At 40.0% G+C, this 18833-nt stretch overlaps 1 protein-coding gene across 3 annotated transcripts in view; it reads right to left on the bottom strand.

The window, feature by feature from the left end:
* Positions 1-4663: 4663 nt before the first annotated feature.
* The window catches only part of SPRY1 (sprouty RTK signaling antagonist 1), a 20423-nt gene continuing 6253 nt past the window's right edge, over positions 4664-18833 (bottom strand). Inside the window, exons 2-4 of one of the 3 annotated variants that reach the window (XM_017542742.1) lie at positions 11484-11716; positions 9921-10807; positions 4664-6892 (exon numbers count right to left, since the gene is read on the bottom strand). In XM_017542742.1, coding sequence (XP_017398231.1) covers positions 5878-6837 — 960 coding nt within the window. In that variant the 5' untranslated portion in view covers positions 6838-6892; positions 9921-10807; positions 11484-11716 and the 3' untranslated portion in view covers positions 4664-5877. Of the gene's footprint in view, positions 6893-8643; positions 8970-9920; positions 10808-11483; positions 12133-18833 lie in introns of those variants that run through there. The other 2 variants (XM_017542741.2, XM_017542743.2) reach the window with 2 other exon arrangements.

Below are 18833 nucleotides of genomic sequence, written 5' to 3'. Positions count from 1 at the left end.
TATTTTTAAGTACATGTGGGGTTTCACCATGTTGGTCAGGCTGGTCTCCAACCCCTAACCTCATGATCTGCCCGCCTCAGGCTCCCAAAGTGCTGGGATTACAAGCGTGAGCCACCGTGTCCGGCTAGTAATTTTTATATTTTTATTTTTGAGACGGAGTCTTGCTCCGTCGCCCAGGCTAGAGTGCTGTGATGCCGTCTCTGCTCACGGCAACCTCCACCTCCTGGGTTCAAGAGATTCTCTTGCTTTAGCCTCCTAAGTAGCTGGGATTCCATCATGCCCGGCTAATTTTTGTATTTTTAGTAGGGACAGGGTTGGTCCCTACTAAAAATACAAAAATACTTTTAGTAGAGACCATGTTGGTCAGGCTGGTCTCGAGCTCCTGACCTCTTGATCCACCCACCTCGGCCTCCCAAAGTGCAGGGATTACAGGGGTGAGCCACCAAGCCCGGCCCAGCAAGCAGTGTTTAATACAATTTACTTCGTTTTCACAAATAGATCATGACTTTAGCCAAGCAGCCTCTCTGAGCCTGGACTTCTCATCTCCAAAATAAAAAGACTGGATTAGAAGACCTTTAAGTTTCACTCTACTAGGAAGGAAATTATGATTCTATGATTATTTTATCACAAAAGCTACAATTCTGATTTTATCAAATTATAATTTTGATGATTTATTATTGTATATAGACTAAGGAGGTTCCTGGACTAAATAAAGCATCATTGGTGATGATGCTTCTAGTAGACTGTACCTAAATATCCAGTTCAAAAAAGTTCTAGGTTCTCTGATAGTTTCTGCAATAGAATTATTGCCATATCTACTGTGATTCTATCTGCAAGACATCCATCTCTTTAATAATGCAAAATAGAAAATTTAAAGCAGCTTCTAATCACTGTAATCTTACTGCAGCCAGAAAAATGATAAGAAGTACCATGACACAGGTTCTTAAATCTAGATGCCAAGTTACTGTTCCTTTTACAAACTTATTAAATTCATTTCTTCTATTATTACCGTATCAACCCAGCCAGAGTAACCACAAGCTCCACTTTCAAACTGTTAATTTTTATATTAACATATGAAAAGTCATCATGGCAATGAAGTCATTTACTACTTATTCCCGATAGCTAAGCATAAAAAATATATGCAGAAAAACATTTCATTTCCTAAATTATGGTAAAATATATTAATTATGAAGGAAAGGCTTTCCGGTAAAGAGGATGAAATAGTAAGGGCTAATTGCAGCAGAAAGGCACTGATTGAGTTGGCTGCTGAGAAATGAAGAGGCCAGGTGCAATGGCTTGCGCCTGTAATCCCAGCACTTTGGGAGGCTAAGCAGGATAGCTTCAGCACAGCCTGGGCAACATAAGGAGACAACTGATAAAAAAAAAAAAAAAAAAAGCTGGCCATGGTGGCGTTTGCTAGTGGTCCCAGCTACTTTCACATGCTGCGGCAGGGGAGGATTGCTTGAGCCTACAGAGGTTGAGGCTGCAGTGAGTCTTGATCGTGCCACTGCTGCAATCTAACCGGGGTGACAGATTGAGACCCTGTCCCAAAAAGCAAACAAATGAGAAATAAAGAAAATCCTGTGTCAGATGAACGCGTTCAGGCTCTACCCTAGCCAGAACATAAACAGTTTATCTTCTCAGGCCATGTCTTTGTTTGTACATCCTCAAAACGAAGACAGTGAACTACATAGTTTCAAAGTTGCCTGAAAAAATCATTCAAAAAGTTTTTTGAAAATTAAGAATACACCCCGCCCTCAGAGATTCTTCTAATATAGGTCTGAGCTATGACACACACTTCTAAATTTTTAAGATTTAAACTATCTTTTTCATATATGATTGAGAAACATTAAGATAAACTCTTGAGATATATTTTTAGTTCTAGAATTCTACTGTATACAGAGTAATGCCCCTAGGAGGTGTCCAATAATAGCAAAATGACTTGGTAATAATCTGAGAGGCTATTATAAGGATCAATAACTGCCAGGTAAGTATACACATGGCTACTTTGATTATAGCTAATCAGTGAAATAATGGAAAAAACAACCCTTTAACCATCAATTGGCTAAAAGAAGGACTTAAAGTTTGGTTTTCAACGTATTTAAAATCACCAATGCTCTTACAATAAAAAAGAAAATGTATAGAGGGAGTTTAGGAGCAGAACTGCTTTTAGACACTTTTTCAGTTTGTTTCAATATTTCAATATATTTCAAAAGGGATTTTTATATGAGATATATATGTATATATATATATAAAATCTGCTATGAAATACATCACTCCATTAAAAAAAGAAAAGATTTAAGAAGAAGAGTTAATTTTAAAAATTAAATCCTCTGGAAATGAATCACCTGAGTCTGGTTCCATTAGCAATTCTGGGGTAAAAACATAGTTTTTAACTTATTTCTTTTCACTTTAAAGACTACTGTTTTTTAGCTTTAATTTTTATTTCTTAGTAATAATTGAAATATTCTGTGGTTTGAATTTTGGAAACCATAATTATAATCCTATATTTACAGATTCACTTTAGGCCTTTACATACAAAAGTCTACTTTTTCACATTTCATTTTTCTGCTAGGTTACATTTTATAAACTCTGTAAACAGGAAACTACTCAGTTACAAAAATCCTATATTGGTTTATTCACTATTAAACTATCTAAATAAGGCTTCTTTGAAATGCAAAAATTGGCAGTTAAAAAATATACTGGAAAGGAACCATGTAACAAAAACATCCATTCTGTCAAGCTGTACTAGTTGGGCAAGAGGGACAAATGTGTGGAATAAAAAGGTTAGCCCATCTATCTGGCATGTTGTTTTTCATTCAGCAGCATTAAATAAGTGGCAGCAGCATTGTAAGAAATTTCAGCTGACGCTTTCACAGCCTCAGCACTTTAAAATGAGGATCAGTATTGGGTTAGGACCCATAAGCTCTTATGAAGAAACACTCATATTTCTTCTTCCTAGGTTTAAATTAACACAAAGGAGGAAGTTTCGAATCAAAGTATTTATGCTTTGCCACCTGACAAGCTTCTGCTAGAAATCTGAACCTCTAACTGATCGCTCCATGGACTTGCCATTATGTCTGAGTTCATATACAGCTCTCAAAGCAGCAGACCACCATCTTAATATTTTTCATGTATTCTGCATATATATAGCCAGAAGTTAAAACTCCACAGCATACTTCATTCTCATAAAAGTTATAAATTTCTTTCAGTAAAAGCTATTGCTTCTTAGTCTGGTTATTACAGCTAAAGACATCTCTTACTCCAACTAATTATACTAAGGGTCTGCATAATACCAGAAAAAAACCCACACAGTATTTTAAAGAAGTCTGTGTTTATACACTTCATTAAGAAGTCACATCTCAATGAAATACTCTATAAATATGAAAGGACCAGTGATAACATTACATAACTTGAGTATGAGAGATTTCCTCATTTCACATTTTTAAGTGCTATAGATTATGAAGTAGCCTCCAAAACACAACTATTCACTTTTAAAAATCCTCCTGCTTTCAGAGCATAAAGGAAATATTTGATGGATCAAATACCACCTTGCCAACTAATAGGTTTAGCGGCTTGATGGAAAAGCACTAAAACAAGTTTCTACCAATTATGCCTTGTCTATATAAAACAAAGTCAAAGCCTAATACGTGTTCTTAAACTAACAGCCAAACCATCCATGAATAATGACCAAAACAAAAAGCTGGAAGAGAGCTTTGATAACCTGGGTTCAGATTATGTCAACATCTTATTCTCGATGCAAAGAATTATTTTCAAATGGAGATAATGACTGACATATCACTTAGTCATAGGGAGTTAGTGAGACTGAGGACTCGTATGAATAACATTTTATCAAATTTAAAAATGGTGCATTCTGAGGACTCAAATGACCAAATATTTATCAGGTCCAAAGATTCTAGCTATGTAGTGGTTTCACCAGACTAAAAACTAAGATTTTAATTATTTACTTTTTCTACATAAAATTTTAGGCTCTCAGATTTCTTATTGCACAGGACATGATGAGGTGTAATTTGGTCAGGTCACATTAGATTTATACAACAAATGAAAAGGCAGGGACAGAAATGTTCTTGAAATTTCTCTGATACTGTGAATTATTCCCTTGGTAAGTTCTAGAATGCCTTATTAAAGTGATAGTACCAGAGATGCCTAGCATATCTACAGAACTAAGTTCATAAGTCTAGCTGATAAATCTAACTTTTTATTAACTTGAGAGTTAAGATAAACATTGAAAAACACTTCTACTGTAGATATGCCCCATTTCAAGAAACTATGATATACCCAAAACCTCATGCTTACAAAACAAAGTAGGGAGTGACTTAATGTTACAAAAAAATTTTACTGTATAAAATAACTCACTTGAGCATTTGTTAAAAGATAATTCGGATTACAGAATTTTGATTAATGCACTTTCCAGGAAATATTAGGTTGGTACAAAAGTAACTGCAGTTTTTGGCCATTTTTAATGGCAAAAACACAGTTACTTTTGCACCAACCTAACATCAAGCTCATAATTTGGGCTCACCTGTGTCTAGATTCAACATCTATAGGGAAAGAAGTAAAATGGGTGTGTAAGAAGAAAAAGTCAAAGCAAATAAGCAAAAATCATCATAATAGTACAGGCTAATAAATGAAGAAATCAAGAGACAGTTTCATTAATTAATATATTTTCTGCATTATAGTTAACATATGTACTTTCTTCGTGTCACCTTATTCTCTGTTAAGTATTGATATTTTGTTATATTCAGACGAGTACATTTCAACAGTCTTTGCAATAAATATCATAAAATAATAGATTCGCATAATAAATATTCTTTACAATAAAAAAGTTTAACAGACTTTTGTCTTAAAAATAGTCAGAATTCAACTTTGTGATTTATACATAAAATATACAAAAAGCACCACAATTTGTGGTTAAGGCAATGAAAACACAGAAGAGATTAGAATTACTCAGCTGTTACCTAACCAGGGGGCCAAAAGGACCATTAAGGAGCCAGGATCACTTTAGGCAGCATAGTTCTGTGACACCTATAGATTGATCAGCTATAAATATCAACTTGAGTTATCCAAGTGCCCCCAATGACAAGAAACATTTGCTGAGAAGCATGGGGTGTAGAAGGAAGGTGGTTGAGTCCTTCACAAATACGAAAGCTAGAGTGAAGACGGGCAAGGTACAACCAATGTATCTCCAATGTGAAGACTGACATTGTCAAGCGAATCTAAAATTACATAGAAAGAAAGAAAAAAATACAGTTGGCAACTCCAGAGTAAGGCAACGCCAAAACTGAGGGGGAAAGAAGCTTGAAAGACAAGGACAGGGCAGTGGTTAAAGGAAAATTTTTATGTTATGGCAAAAAATATATCCCCCATGCTACTTAGGGGGCCAAAGCTAGAAGAGAGCCCTAACTGGAGACAGATTTAATACATAGCTTATTTAAGCAATTAAATGGTTGCTTTTTAAAAAACCAATTTCCCTGCTCCCAAGGTACCCAATCGCCACAGCTCTAAGTCACTGTAGTCTGGGTGTGGGTGTATATGTTCATGTATACAACTTTAGAAAGTTGCTTGCAGAAGAAAAACACTACACAGAAGCCCGCTGGCTCTCAATACCCTCTCAAGTGGACGGCAGAGGCTCTGGTCCTAAGTAGGGGCCAGATGCAGCTTTCCAGTCCACTCTTACTGAAGAGCTTCCATGAGGGAAGAGAAAAATCCATGAGTCAGACCTTGGGAAGAGTGGAAGAGAAGGTGGGAAACAGGGAAAAATTCTAAAGAAAAGAAAACCAGTATCTAATAGGATTTTTTTTTAACAGCCACAACTTGAAAGCTAGAAGTTCAGGAGGTACAACCCACCTCCAAAAATCATGACGGTTTACCCTGACCCCGGGAGGGGCAGCTCTCCAGCTTACAATAGACAGTGTTGGAGTTCTTACATCGGCACCCTGGGCGATGGATCCAGTCATAACACCCCCTGCACAGCTTCAGACATCCTTTAGCAGGAGGATAACAGAGTAAGCAAGGTAAAAATAGAGACATGGCTCCCATACACAGGTATCTAGAGCAGCAGTGTGACTGTGAACAGGAGCAAGGATTATCCGAATAGGAATCCCCTTCATCATCATTGGAGCAGTGGTAGAAGATGCCCTTGACTAAGCACATGCAGGTTCCATATTCCACCATGCTCTCAGCAGAGCAAAGGCACTGCCGGTTACAGGCCAGACAGGATGGCAGGGTCCTGGGAGCCGTGCATTCTCCACACTTGCACTTCCCACACTGTTCACAAATGAACTTGTGCCGTGTCAGGTCCTCTTTCAAGGAACCCTTCAAGTCATCCACAATCAGCTGCTTGGGCTGGGTCCGGATTGCCCTTTCAGACCTATGACCAGGGACTGGTCTGGTTGGTGGTGACCTTCCTAACAGTCCTTGTTCAGAAGACGCACTGCTGTTGCTCCCAGAGCTGGCTGCACTTCCAGTGCTGGTCGATCTGCTCAAAATGGGGCCCCTGGCATTATTTGGGAGTATTGCATGTCCCAGGTGGCTTGTGTGTCTGTGCTCATAGTTATTATTCACATTAATTGGTATGATTTCATGAGTCCTTTCATGCTTTTCTTGTCTTGGTGCTATCCGAGGAGCAGGTCTTTTCACCACTGAAGGCCCTTCTGTGTATTCATTGCTGCCTCTTATGGCCTTGATCTGGTCTAAGGACAAAATAGCAGCAGGCTGAATCTCTCTCTCATAGTCTAATCTCTGACGGCTATCCAAAGGAGGCTGCTGGATCACAACTAATGAACTGCCACTGCCATGTTGATTTTGGGGATCCATGTGTAGTGATCTCGAGTTCTGGCAATCAGTAGAAACCTGGCATGCATCTGAAATCCTAAAAGAAAATCAAAGATGAAAAAAACAGTGAAAATAAACGACAGAAGGCATTTTTTGGGGTGGGGGTAGGGGGAATCCTGTCAAGTCACAAATTGCCTAAACTGCCTAGTAATGACCTCCTTCATCAGTGGATTACAATGATGCTGGGGTCCTGGCCAGAGTCCAATTCCAGGAGAGGCTGGGGACCACATCATAGAGGAAGACTTTAAGCAAGAGACCTCATGCCATAAACATTACAAGGTTTTCCAACTTTTGAGAAGCAGAATCAAGAGGAAGTAATGCCTTCCTGTTTGTGAATCTAATAATTAAAATGGAGCATGCCTTCACAGGGAATATTGAGTATAAGCAGTAGAGTAACTCTCTTCTAAAGAAAGCTCAGTTATCACTTCATAGGTGGTTTCCATAAAGGAAAATGTCTACCTTTTAAGAAATTGAGAATGGCTTTGGTGCTACGGCCTTTTTGCCGTGTGCTGTTACAAGCATTAGATTAATGATAAAAAAAATTAAGGCATTTAAAAAAATTAAGACTCTAAAATGAAATCTCAAAATAAGAGGTAATTTTCTATACAAATCAGAATTTTAAAGCTGCCTTATATGACATGCAAAAATAAATGTATCAGGTCTGCAATGATTCTTGGTGTTTTGTAGCTACACACACACACAAGACTCAATGTATAGTCCTGTGAATGTTACAATAGTACTCACATTTGAAATCCCGAGAGGGTTTTTTTTTTTTAAGCTTAAGGGCTCACTCACAAAACAAGATAACTTTTATGCACAAATAAGTGTGAGGCCTTTAACGCAGTGTAGGGAAATCCTGGCCGTTTTAATTATCTGTATTTCCTCTAATTTAAAAATCTATTTACATGACAGACCTTGATTTTCAAAAGCACTGCCAACTCTGAATCAATGTGCTTCTTGTAATAAAATCAGCACACTACTATCCAGATAAAAATAAGCAGTTGCATTTCCATACTAATAGCAAATCATTTCTAATTTGTAATGTGTTCTTCACAAACTACCAAAGATAAAAAAAAGTTTCTGCTTTCAGTGGTGAACTAGAGTATTTTTCACACAAATTCCTTCTAAAGTCTACAGAATCCACCCAATTCAAGAAGGAAAAGAAAAAGAGATGTCCATTCTCAACTACCACCCTGAGACAAAAAAACACGGTTTAAGGAATAACACAGAAAGAAGTCCATTTCCTATATTTCCTAAACCAATGTCTCTAAACTATGCCTTATATGTTAACTTCTTGTAGTTCCCCTTGTTTTCACAACTCAGCCCTCCAAGTTTCTCTAGTTTATTCTACCTTCTCTGTGCATAAGCAGTAACACATTCATAACCCGCAGGGATTTCGTCTCTGGGTCCTTAACACCGAACCCTTACTCCAACACAATTATTCCTCCTCTTCAAGAACTTCTTAACTCAGTGCTTTGAAAGCAAGAGGTATCTAAAAGCACTAAGCCAGATTCCACACGAAACGCAAAACCGTAGAGGATTTGAATAGTGTAACCCAAAACGCCAGGCACAGCTTTAATTTGCATTTCCAATCATAGTTGTAACGAACTTTATACTGCTGGGAAATGAAGCTGCCAGACGAAAAATTAAAAGCAAAGAAAATTCGCCACTTCCGATCTGAAGAAAAGCCCATTTTCAAGCAGTGACAGTCTTGGACCAACCCCAAACACGCTCACACGCGCTCGGCACACCGCCTTCCCCAGGAAAACGCGAATGGAAGTAGAGTACCTTTTCGGACAATCCCATCACATCCTAAGGATCACCGTGGATTTCCAACACACTTTTTGCGTGGCCCACCAAGGTTTCTGACAAATCATTTAGAGCCTTCAGCGTCCACGCGAGCGCCCAAAGCAAGCCCACGGTCTGGATGATCCTAAGCAAGGATGTGTCTATACTTTAGGGCCGGAGAGAAGAGCCCAGCGCAGGGACAGCCACATTGCAAGCTACGACGGTGGAGCTGCGCCCTCTGCAATCCGCACTGAATAAATAGTTGACGGAGAGGAAGGAAAGGGAAAAAGTTATGAATGAAAACAAGTTCTCTCTCCCTCTCTCCGGCAGGAGGAGGGGAGGAGGCTGAGATTAGCATAAACTCAGGAGGGCGGACTTCTCCACTTTTTTTTTTTTTTTTAGACGTAGTCTCACTTTGTCTCCCAGGCTGGAGTGCAGTGGCGCGATCTCGGCTCACTGCACCCTCTGCCTCCCGAGTTCAAGCGATTCTCCTGCCTCAGTCTGTCGAGTAGCTGGGAATACAGGCGTGCACACCATGCCCGGCTATATTTTATATTTTTAGTAGAGACGGGGTTTAGTCAAGTTGGCCAGGCTGGTCTCGAACTCCTGTCCTCAGGTGACCGCCCGCCTTGGCCTCCCAAAGTGCTGGGATTACAGGCGAGAGACATCGCTCCCGGCCGACTTCCCCACTTTTAAAGTGGCAGTGCCCTCTCCCCTCCCTCGCCTTTGCACTGTGCTCAAAACAAGAAGAAAGTTGCGACTGGCTTTGGGACAGGCTAATTCTATCGAGGGGTGACCGGCGAATTCTGGGGATTTGCTTCCCTACACACACACACACACACACACACACACAGCCTTTGCCGGTCCCATGCCTGAGGCACACTCCAACACAGAGGGCCCCCGGGGACACCCCAAGGGCCGCCTGGAATCCCTCTCGGGGGTGAAGGGCTCTTCGAGAGGACAACCCGGGCCACCGCGCCGCGGCTCAGGGTAACTGGGGTTCGGGGAGACCCTGTCTCGCTACTCTCCGCCGCCGCGGACGCCCCCCACCCAGCCACCCAACCTTGAGCGCTCCAGAAGCCTCGGCTCCCAGGGAGCAGGGGGCGGCGGGTGGGGCCGCGCCGCGCACGGTCGTCCCTCCTCTTTCCTCCAGTCCCCTCCCCTCCCGGAGTCCGGGCCAGGGCAGCCGCGCCACCGAGTCCGCACCTGCCGCGCCGAACAAGCCCCGCCCGCGCGCCTCCCGCCCAGCGGGCCGAGCGCGGCGGCCGCACACTCACCTAGGCCGAAGCGGTGGCTGGGGGCCAAGCCGTGCGACCCGGCCCAGGTCCCGGTGCGGGCGGCGGCGTACACGCGCCGCATCAACCGAGGCGGGGAGGGCGAGGCGGCATCGCCGGAGCTGCGGCGCCTCGGCCCGCGGCCTCCCCCGCCCCCGCCGCCACCGGGCAGGAGCGCTCCCCGCGGCCCCCTTCCGGCTGCGGAGGGCAGTTCTCCCGCGGCTCCGCGCGGCCCGGGCCGGACCTCTCACGGCTGGCGCTCGCCGGGCGGCTCAGTAACATCCACCTCACGAGGTGGTCCGCAGTCCCCTTCTAAGAACCAGTTTTTACAAATCCTTTCGGGAAGGCTCTCCGAGTCTCAGAAAAACGAGCAGGGGAGTGGCGGAGAGTCGAGTGCGTGACGGGCTGGCTGACGGCACGGTGTGTTCAGAGTACTTCTCCGGTTCTGGTCGCTCCTCGCAGGGAACGAAGGAAGGGATGGCGGCCTCCTGACGAACGAAAAATCCACGTCACGGGCGTTCGAGATTCCGCGGCGCCCGGGTCAGGGCTCGAACCGGCGTCGCCGGGCGGGTCACGGAGCCGCGCAAACCCCGCGCGAGACCCTGGAGCACGCGCCTGCCAGGCAGAGGCCGCCGCGGCCGGGTAGGGGGAGGGGAATCTTTTTACCCGTGTTTTTAGCGGGGAGGGGTTAAGGGAGCGAGGTTTGGGGATCTTCGAGAGAGGAGGGCGTCGTCCCTGGTTCCCCGCTCAGGCCGAGGCGCTTTGGCGATCTCACATGTAGGGCAAGTGGGGGCACAGCGTCCCCGGGAACTCTGGTCCTGGCAGGTCAGCCTCTCCCGGGGAGCGCTCACACCCAGTCCTCCGAGCCTGCAGTTCCACGGCCGAAATGCCTGCGACAGAGGATTAGAGATAGAAGCTCGTGAATGTCCCTTTCTTCGAAGGGCTGGGACGCGGGGCGGGCCGCTGGCCAGCTCGCCCGCAGCCCGTTGCGATGTGCTCCCTGTTGCTGCTCCCGGTGATTGACAGGCCGGCGCACAGTCGGCGTGTCGGCCGCGAACCAAAGTAACATGCAGTCCTGCACGTTTTTGCCGAGGTGCTTTTGCCCCCTGGAATGCCTAGAAGTTCAAACAACGTTCAAGTAACGCCTCTGCGCGTTAGAAATCAATACACAGAGACGGGAAATTCAGGTTTTAAACCAATGCTTCGCTCAGGATTAGGTCACCAACAATGCCTAAGCAAACACGCATTTGGTCCACACACCGAGTGCCAGCCCCTCTTCGCATAAAGGCATTAACGGCCCTGTGTTTCACACATTCGATCATTTCAGACTTTCAACTTGCTACTGTTCGGTTAAGGAAAGGAAGGTGAAAGGGATCCTTTTTCTTTTAGCGGTAGCATTTGCTTTAAGAGCATTACTTTTAGCAGTGGGAATGCTACCGGTGTTCTGAAATGCAACGAGTAATCTTAGCTGGAGCGCGAGTTCAAAGCAATGTTCAGTTCCTTGCAGAAGTCAACATTTCTCACCTTATCTTTCCTAAAATGTCTACGGAAGGAAACGGTACTTACCTAATGCAAAGATTGGAAATTGCTTTTCAGGCACATTTACAGCGACTGTAGTTGTTCCTTATCCAGGGCAGGGAACTCTGCCTGCTGATATCACTCTGCAAACCACTGCGTGCTTTACAGAGCGATCTCACTCCGGCTCCGCAGAATTTCAGCTCCTTGCCTCCACCTCCACCTCCACTCCAGGACACGCCTCCGGTGATATCATGTGTCAATCTCTCGGGCTGACCGAAAACCTGGAACAGGATTTCCTTAAATTCGTTTCCTCTTTCGTTTATGTGTACCAACTTGGAAACGTTGTCCTTCAGACTCGTGTAATAAACATCCTCTTAAAACTTCGAAAGTGCCTCTAGAAATTCTGCAAATGCAGTTTGTCATAGAGGAATACATTCGGATTTAGTTAGCAATCTTTAGTTGTCGATCTCAATTAAAAGGATTGATGGACTCTACTCTTTAAGTTGAATTAGAAAAGAATTGTGAAGAATAAAAGAAGAAAAAAGTTGTATGCCAAGCCATCACTTCTGAACAACTAGAGGGAAAATGTATATTGACACAAAAATATGATTATATAACATTACAATTCCTATATACAACAGTTCAGAATATGTGAAATCTAAAGTTCAAAAGGTGGCATGTCTTGCTGCAAATGTAATATGAGGATATATAATAAAGGGGAAATTTTCTGTTGTGGGTTTTTAAAAAAATGATTGCTATACCTGGTTTGTTAATATGATTTCCCACAAATCAAGCACATGGAGAAGAAACCAAATTCTTTCCATTTTGTAATATAGTTGTATAATTTTGCAAAAATACCAACCTGTATATTTTTTAATTAGCTAAAAGTCAATTAATTAGAATAGAAAAAATTTATCAAGAAGTTTTATAATTCTTAGTAATATCTGATGTGACTGGGGAAAAAAAAACACTATAAGTATGAAACTTGCTTTCTTACCAACTATGGGATTTTAGACATTTGCTATCAAAATTGTGCCTTTCATGCTGCAGTGAGAATAACTATACATGGAATTTAAGATTCCATAGAAACTTTTAAAAGCCACCTAAAAACCAAACTTAGTGGAAAGGAATTTCCAGGTACTGTATATCAGGAGTAGCTTAAAGTCTGGCAAAACAAAGCAACAAAAACAAAACTCTAGAATCTAAGTCATATTTAAATATGAGTATTGAAACTTTTAGTTCAAAGTACATTTTTAGTCTCCTTATTTACAATAACAAGCGTTTCTGTTGAAACTTATAAAAATATACATACATAATACACACACACTCCCACATACACACTGGATTTTCAAATGTCCGAGCACTTTCAAAAATTAAAGTTGTGTTTGGAATTCCACTAAAGAATACAGAGCATTGTTAAGAACATCAATAACAATAAAAAAGCATCACTAGAAAATAGCATAGAATAAGGATCAAGCCAAAAAGCTTGATATTCACATAAAGCTACATATTCACTCTTAATATTATGAATGGTATTAAAATAGGCTATTTAAAAGCACAAAATTGATTGTATTGTATTTTTTTTTTAACCAGATCTCATTAGATTTTGGGATGTAACGAAATTTTACCAGTGATGGATAGGTTTCTTGTGACTGTATTTGGAATAGACAAATCAAAAATAGAATATCATATCAGAGTATCTTATTTGGTTCTTCAAAACTGACTTCTTAGCTACTACCACAATTGTGGGCTGAGAGGTCAGTTCACCAATATGATAAAGCCAGGAGAGGGAGCACTGAACATTCTACCTTCATAAATCCTACAAAATATATTTGAAAGATTTCTATTGCAAATACACTCTAATCTATTTTTAACCAGAGATGTATTACAATAAGTTTCATGAGATTAAGTATTTTAAAACTATAATAATAAATAAAATCCATGAGATTTTTATCTAAAACACCATCATCTCGGTCATGTTGTATTAAGAAATTAAATATGCTGTACAGAGTTGATCAATGACCCGCCACATCATTTAGCACTAAAAGGCATTAATATGTTTTTCTCTAAATATTACATTACAAATAAATGTAAGTATAGCCCTGTCACCTTAAATCTAAAAGACATTGAATGAAACCTGCCTTTCCTGATTGCCTACAACTATAAGACTGTAGAAATTCCAAATTTTTAGCTTAAAGTATACATTGTTTTTTACTTAGCAAGTTTAATTACATCGTAACTTGACTAAAAATGGATAACTGGAGTATGATATTTTTCCAAAAGGGAAAAATAATGCAAATAATCAATGGGAAAAATCTTATAATAATTTTTAGTTTATTAAGATATATCATTAAATAAGGAATGGAAACTGAGCCCTGACTTGTTCTTAATTTTCATGTAAAAACAAGATTAGCCATCTCTTGTGTTAATTTGATTTTTGAAAAAGAATAAAGTGAAATGAAAAAAAATCCACTAACTCCTCACAACTTTTAGTGATTAAAAGAAAATTTCACCTATGGCTCAAGCCTGTAATCCCAGAACTTTGGGAGGCCAAGGCTAGCAGATTACCTGAGGTCAGGAGACCAGCCTGGCCAACATGGCAAAACCTGGTCTCTACTAAAAGTACAAAAAAATTAGCTAAGCATGGTGGTGTGTGCCTGTAATCCCAGTTACTCAGGAGGTTGAGGCAAGTGAATCGCTTGAACCCGGGAGGCAGAGGTTTCAGTGAGCGGATCACACCACTCCACTCCAGCCTGGGCAACATAGATGGACTCTATCAAAAAAAAAAAAAAAAAAAAAATCAATGCAGTTATAGGAGGCTTAACTTATTCCTGTATCTACTTTATTTGCCAAAATAAAAATGGCATAATCATGTGTTCCAAGCTTTTGAAAAATAATACTTTATTAATTCTCCTGTTTCTGTGAAGTCATGATAAATAAATGTATTACAATCTTTTATCTTGTTGAGACACAAACATACAAACTAAGTAATCACAGACATTGATGAGTTAGCCTATAAGCATCTAATAAATCAATGAAGACCAGTAATGGAAACTAAGTTCTCTGTACTTCCCTTTTAGGGCAATAGTCACTATAATACTATACTTCCCAAGAAAAGCTGGCAAGGATAGGCCATTTCATTTTCAGTTTCCTTTTGTAAACAATCTTTTGTAGTTGACAGAAATAGACTAACCTATTCTGTAAATTTTCCATAAACATTCTCTTCATTTTCATAAGCGTAATTCTCATCCTTCTGCCCTATTTGAAATACGAATGTTCCGTATTGGTTTCAAATTCTGGAAATAGGCAAATCAAGCAATACATTGAGTAAGTTACACTGAATGATTTGTAGTTTCTGTCAGCTCTATAATCATCTATGTACTTTGTCACAGGTGATTCTATTTATCTGCAAGCTGTCAGAAAAGAAAAAAATTTACATGGAAGTGTTCTGAATTGGTGCCCTTTATTTCTTAAGTGCCCTATTCCTTTGGAGAGAATAAAAGTGACAAGAGTTCAGAAAAACGGCATGCCTACTATATATCAAAGATTTTACTAATTAAACCCACATGGTAAGATTGTATAAGGAAACATTTTTGCCCTAGTACAAAACAATCCTAATTCTTATCTAGCTAATTGCAAAATAAATCCTGTCTTCTTTCCTCTTTCAGTGATGTCAGATGTTCCCCTCTAAGCCTTGACTTGTTCTTTATTTACTTGAGAAAACAAGATTAGCCATCTCTTCCGCTGATTTGTATTTTGAAACAAGAAGTGGAATGACCCTTATAATGAACACCTGGTATCATCTTTGATTCTGGTTGACAGAAGTTATCAATCTCTCATTCCCACAACCACTTACTGCTCTCTTAATCTTCAGAGACAAGCACGTAAGAACCTAAGTTAATTTAAATCTGTAACTGTCCCCCAAAGACAGTACAGTCAGAAAATAAAAGTATGTTTTCATTAACACACACACACACACACACACAACAAAAAGCATCTCTTATGACTTGCTTACTATAATCTTTATTTCCTATTGAAATAACCTATGTCAAAGGCTACAGTTTATCCTTTATTTGAGGGGAACAAAGTAGAATATTTATTTGATAAAACAACTATAGCCATGCCCTTTAAGAACAGAGAATGACTAATATGGAAGAAAGAAGGCTGGATGCGGTGGCTGACACTTGTAATCCCAGCACTTTGGGAGGCTGTGGTGGGTGGGTCACCTGAGGTCAGGAGCGTGAAACCAGGCTGGCCAACATGGCAAAACTCTGTCTCTACTAAAAATACAAAAATGAGCCAGGTGTGGTGGTGGGTGCCTGTAATCCCATAATCCCAGCTACTTAGGAGACTGAGACAGGAGAATTGTTTGAACCCAGGAGGCAGAGGTTGCAGTGAGCAAAGACTATACCACTGCACTCCAACCTGGGCGACAGAGTAAGACTCCAGCTCGAAAAAAAGAAAAAAGAAAACATACAAAACTTCTCAAAAGAGTTTTCTTTTAAAAATTTGTTTATACTTAAGAGTTTCCCTTGATTTGTAATTTTCTTGGCACAGTTCAAATAACTCCATTTATATAAACATTTCAAGTGGGCTATAATAATTGATAGGATACATGTATTGAAGACCTGAGTTCTGACTACATTATCTTTGTATATCATGGTCTATAACTTTAGCTTATATGTCATATTTAATCATAATGCCTCTATGTCCAATATTATAACTAGGAAAATAGCATGGTATTGTGAAAAGAGTACCATATGTAGGATCAGATGATTTGAAGTTCCAACTTTGCCACTTTCTAGCTAGGTAACCTTCACTTAATTTCCCTGAACCTGCTTTCTCATCAATAACCTGAAGTTAATAAAAATACTTAGTTTTCCCAAATCCTAGTGCTACTGAATGACTCATTTATATGCAAGGGCTTTGTAAGCTTTAAAGTTCTGTACAAATTATTAGTTATCATTACCTTAGACACACTGTATGGTGAGGAAATGTTTAAGGTCCCCTTTTCTAGGTCTTTCACCCCAAAAATGATTTTATTTGCCTTTTAACTGTTTAGAGGCAATTCCATTTTGTTTTTCTGAGCCTTAGAACTCTGATTTAAATAATAGTATTGCTGTACATGTGCATGTGTGTGCTTGAGGGGGAGGGATTTTGGAGCAGCTACCTGCTAATAATTTCAGATTACAACACTTGCTGAGCCCTGCTCACCTTATCATTTATCTGAAATTTTCAATCATTAACATTGTACTTCTAGTTAAGATAAAGATCATTATAAATATTAAAAATTCCTTCTATAAAATTTGTAAACTCTTTGTGATCATTGAGTAAAAAAGGAAATGCATATTTTAAAAAGTGATTGAATAATATGTATAAACATTGAAAATAAATAGAAAAGTAAAAAACAGATAATCCTATATATTTTCCAAAGGTATATTTACTGCTGCCTCTTTTGGTAATCTTTTAGAATGTTAATTTTGATGCTTCATAAATATGACAAGTTTAGTAGCAATACAGTGTCCATCAATTACCAATGTATTATATGAATCAATGCTCTTGTATTAACTTTAAAAATTGATAGCACAGATACATTTCATACAGCCAGTGCGTTTAACTTAACAAAAAAAAAAAACCTGTAAAGCGCCACCTATTGTTAAAAACAAATCATTTCAAATTTCAATCAAAACAAAATGTACTTGAGTCTAGGAACTGGGTATTAACAATGATCACTGCTTTACAATCTTTTCTATTTTTTTTCTTTTTTTTTTTCAATACTACCATATTTGATTTAGAATGTTAGCTTTTAATAAAATTGCAAAAACATTCATTATACACATTGGCTACTTTTTGAGGAATCTAAAGACTTATATAAAAAGGCTGTATCTGTCTATAGGAAGTTACAATATTGATAGAGAAGATAAAGTAGTGGGGACATTGAGTTTTAACTAATGTATAAGAATTAATATATCAATAAAGGTTTTTGGTCACTTGACGTAGTTACTTACAAAAGGTACTTATTCCAATAATGCTACAATTATACAAATCTTTATATTCCTATTGTATAAATGTATGTATATTGTGTAACTGTAAATATATATTTATAATACGAGTCCTTGTAAACATTCCTTGTATTGTTAATATCATCTGGGCTTACATCACATTCTTTGAAATATCTCAATATTGTGTATCAATGTTGTATATGGGATATTGTATATATAGTAAATAATCTCAATATTGGAAAATGCCTCCCTTTTCAAGATGGATTTGGACTTCGCTAACACATAAATCAACAGGAGCCATGTGTATGGAGTAAGATGAGTGCTCAGGCTGAGTTAAAGTCTGGGAAGAAAAACTAAGTATCAATTTACATTTTTACGTATATTAAGTAAGACAACCAGCCTCCTAGTGGCAGACACAAAAGAAAGAGGACAATCAGTGACACGGAGAGTTTAACAGCTGAGAATAACAGGAATGTCTTCTACTTTGGCTTGTTTCTTTTGCTGGCCATGTTACTTTCACAAATCTCCTTCCCTCCTGAATCCCAAATGGGCACCTGTGAAGTGAATACACTTCAAACTCAAATCTAATTCAATTTTGTTATTCATACTTTCAATAATTTATCCATTTGTTTAATAAATATTTACTAGGCACTTACATCATACCAAGGAGGATGAACAAGACAGACAAAGCCCCGTCCTCATTGCTTACTAGAGCTCATATGCAGGAGGAAGAAACAGGCAATAAACAAATAAATATTTTGTGACAGTAATGGTAAGTACTGCCATGAGAAAATGAAGTTTGGCTGGAGTGATAGGGGTTGAGAGGTGATGACTGCTTTAGCGATGGTGGCCAAGAAGGTTCTCTCTGAGGAAGTAAAATTTGGGCAAAGCCATGGTGAGGTTAGGGAGTGAGCCACAACTGGGAAGCAGTAATCCGGCAGGAGAAACGGCCAGTGCAGACAGAGGCCCTGGGAAAATCCCATGGAGCTAGGGAGAGGAAACGAGGTAAAGAGGAGGTCAGAAAGGAAGGCTACAGCTCTGTCGTTTAGAGCCTTGTAGCCCATAATAAAGACTCCAAATTTTTTTCTAAAGTCATAAGAGGTTTTGCAGCTGATGGTTATCTGTTCAAAATTTTTAAAGATCTGCTGTGGGCTGGGTGTGGTGACTCACACCTGTAATCCCAGCACTTTGGGAGGCTGAGGCTGGCAGATCACCTGTCAGGAGTTCGAGACCAGCCTGACCAACATGGCGAAACCCCATCACAGTGTAAATACAAAAATTAGCTGAGTGTGGTGGTGGGTGCCTGTAATCCCAACTACTTGGGAGGCTGAGGCAGGAGAATTGCTTGAACCCGGGAGGCAGAGGTTGCAGTGAGCCAGGATCACATCGCTGCACT

This window comes from Cebus imitator, unplaced genomic scaffold (assembly GCF_001604975.1).
Source record: "Cebus imitator isolate Cc_AM_T3 unplaced genomic scaffold, Cebus_imitator-1.0 Scaffold146, whole genome shotgun sequence".
Lineage (NCBI taxonomy): Eukaryota > Metazoa > Chordata > Mammalia > Primates > Cebidae > Cebus > Cebus imitator.
The sequence above is the reverse complement of the archived record's forward strand: the minus strand, read 5'-3'. Positions and strand labels throughout refer to the sequence as shown.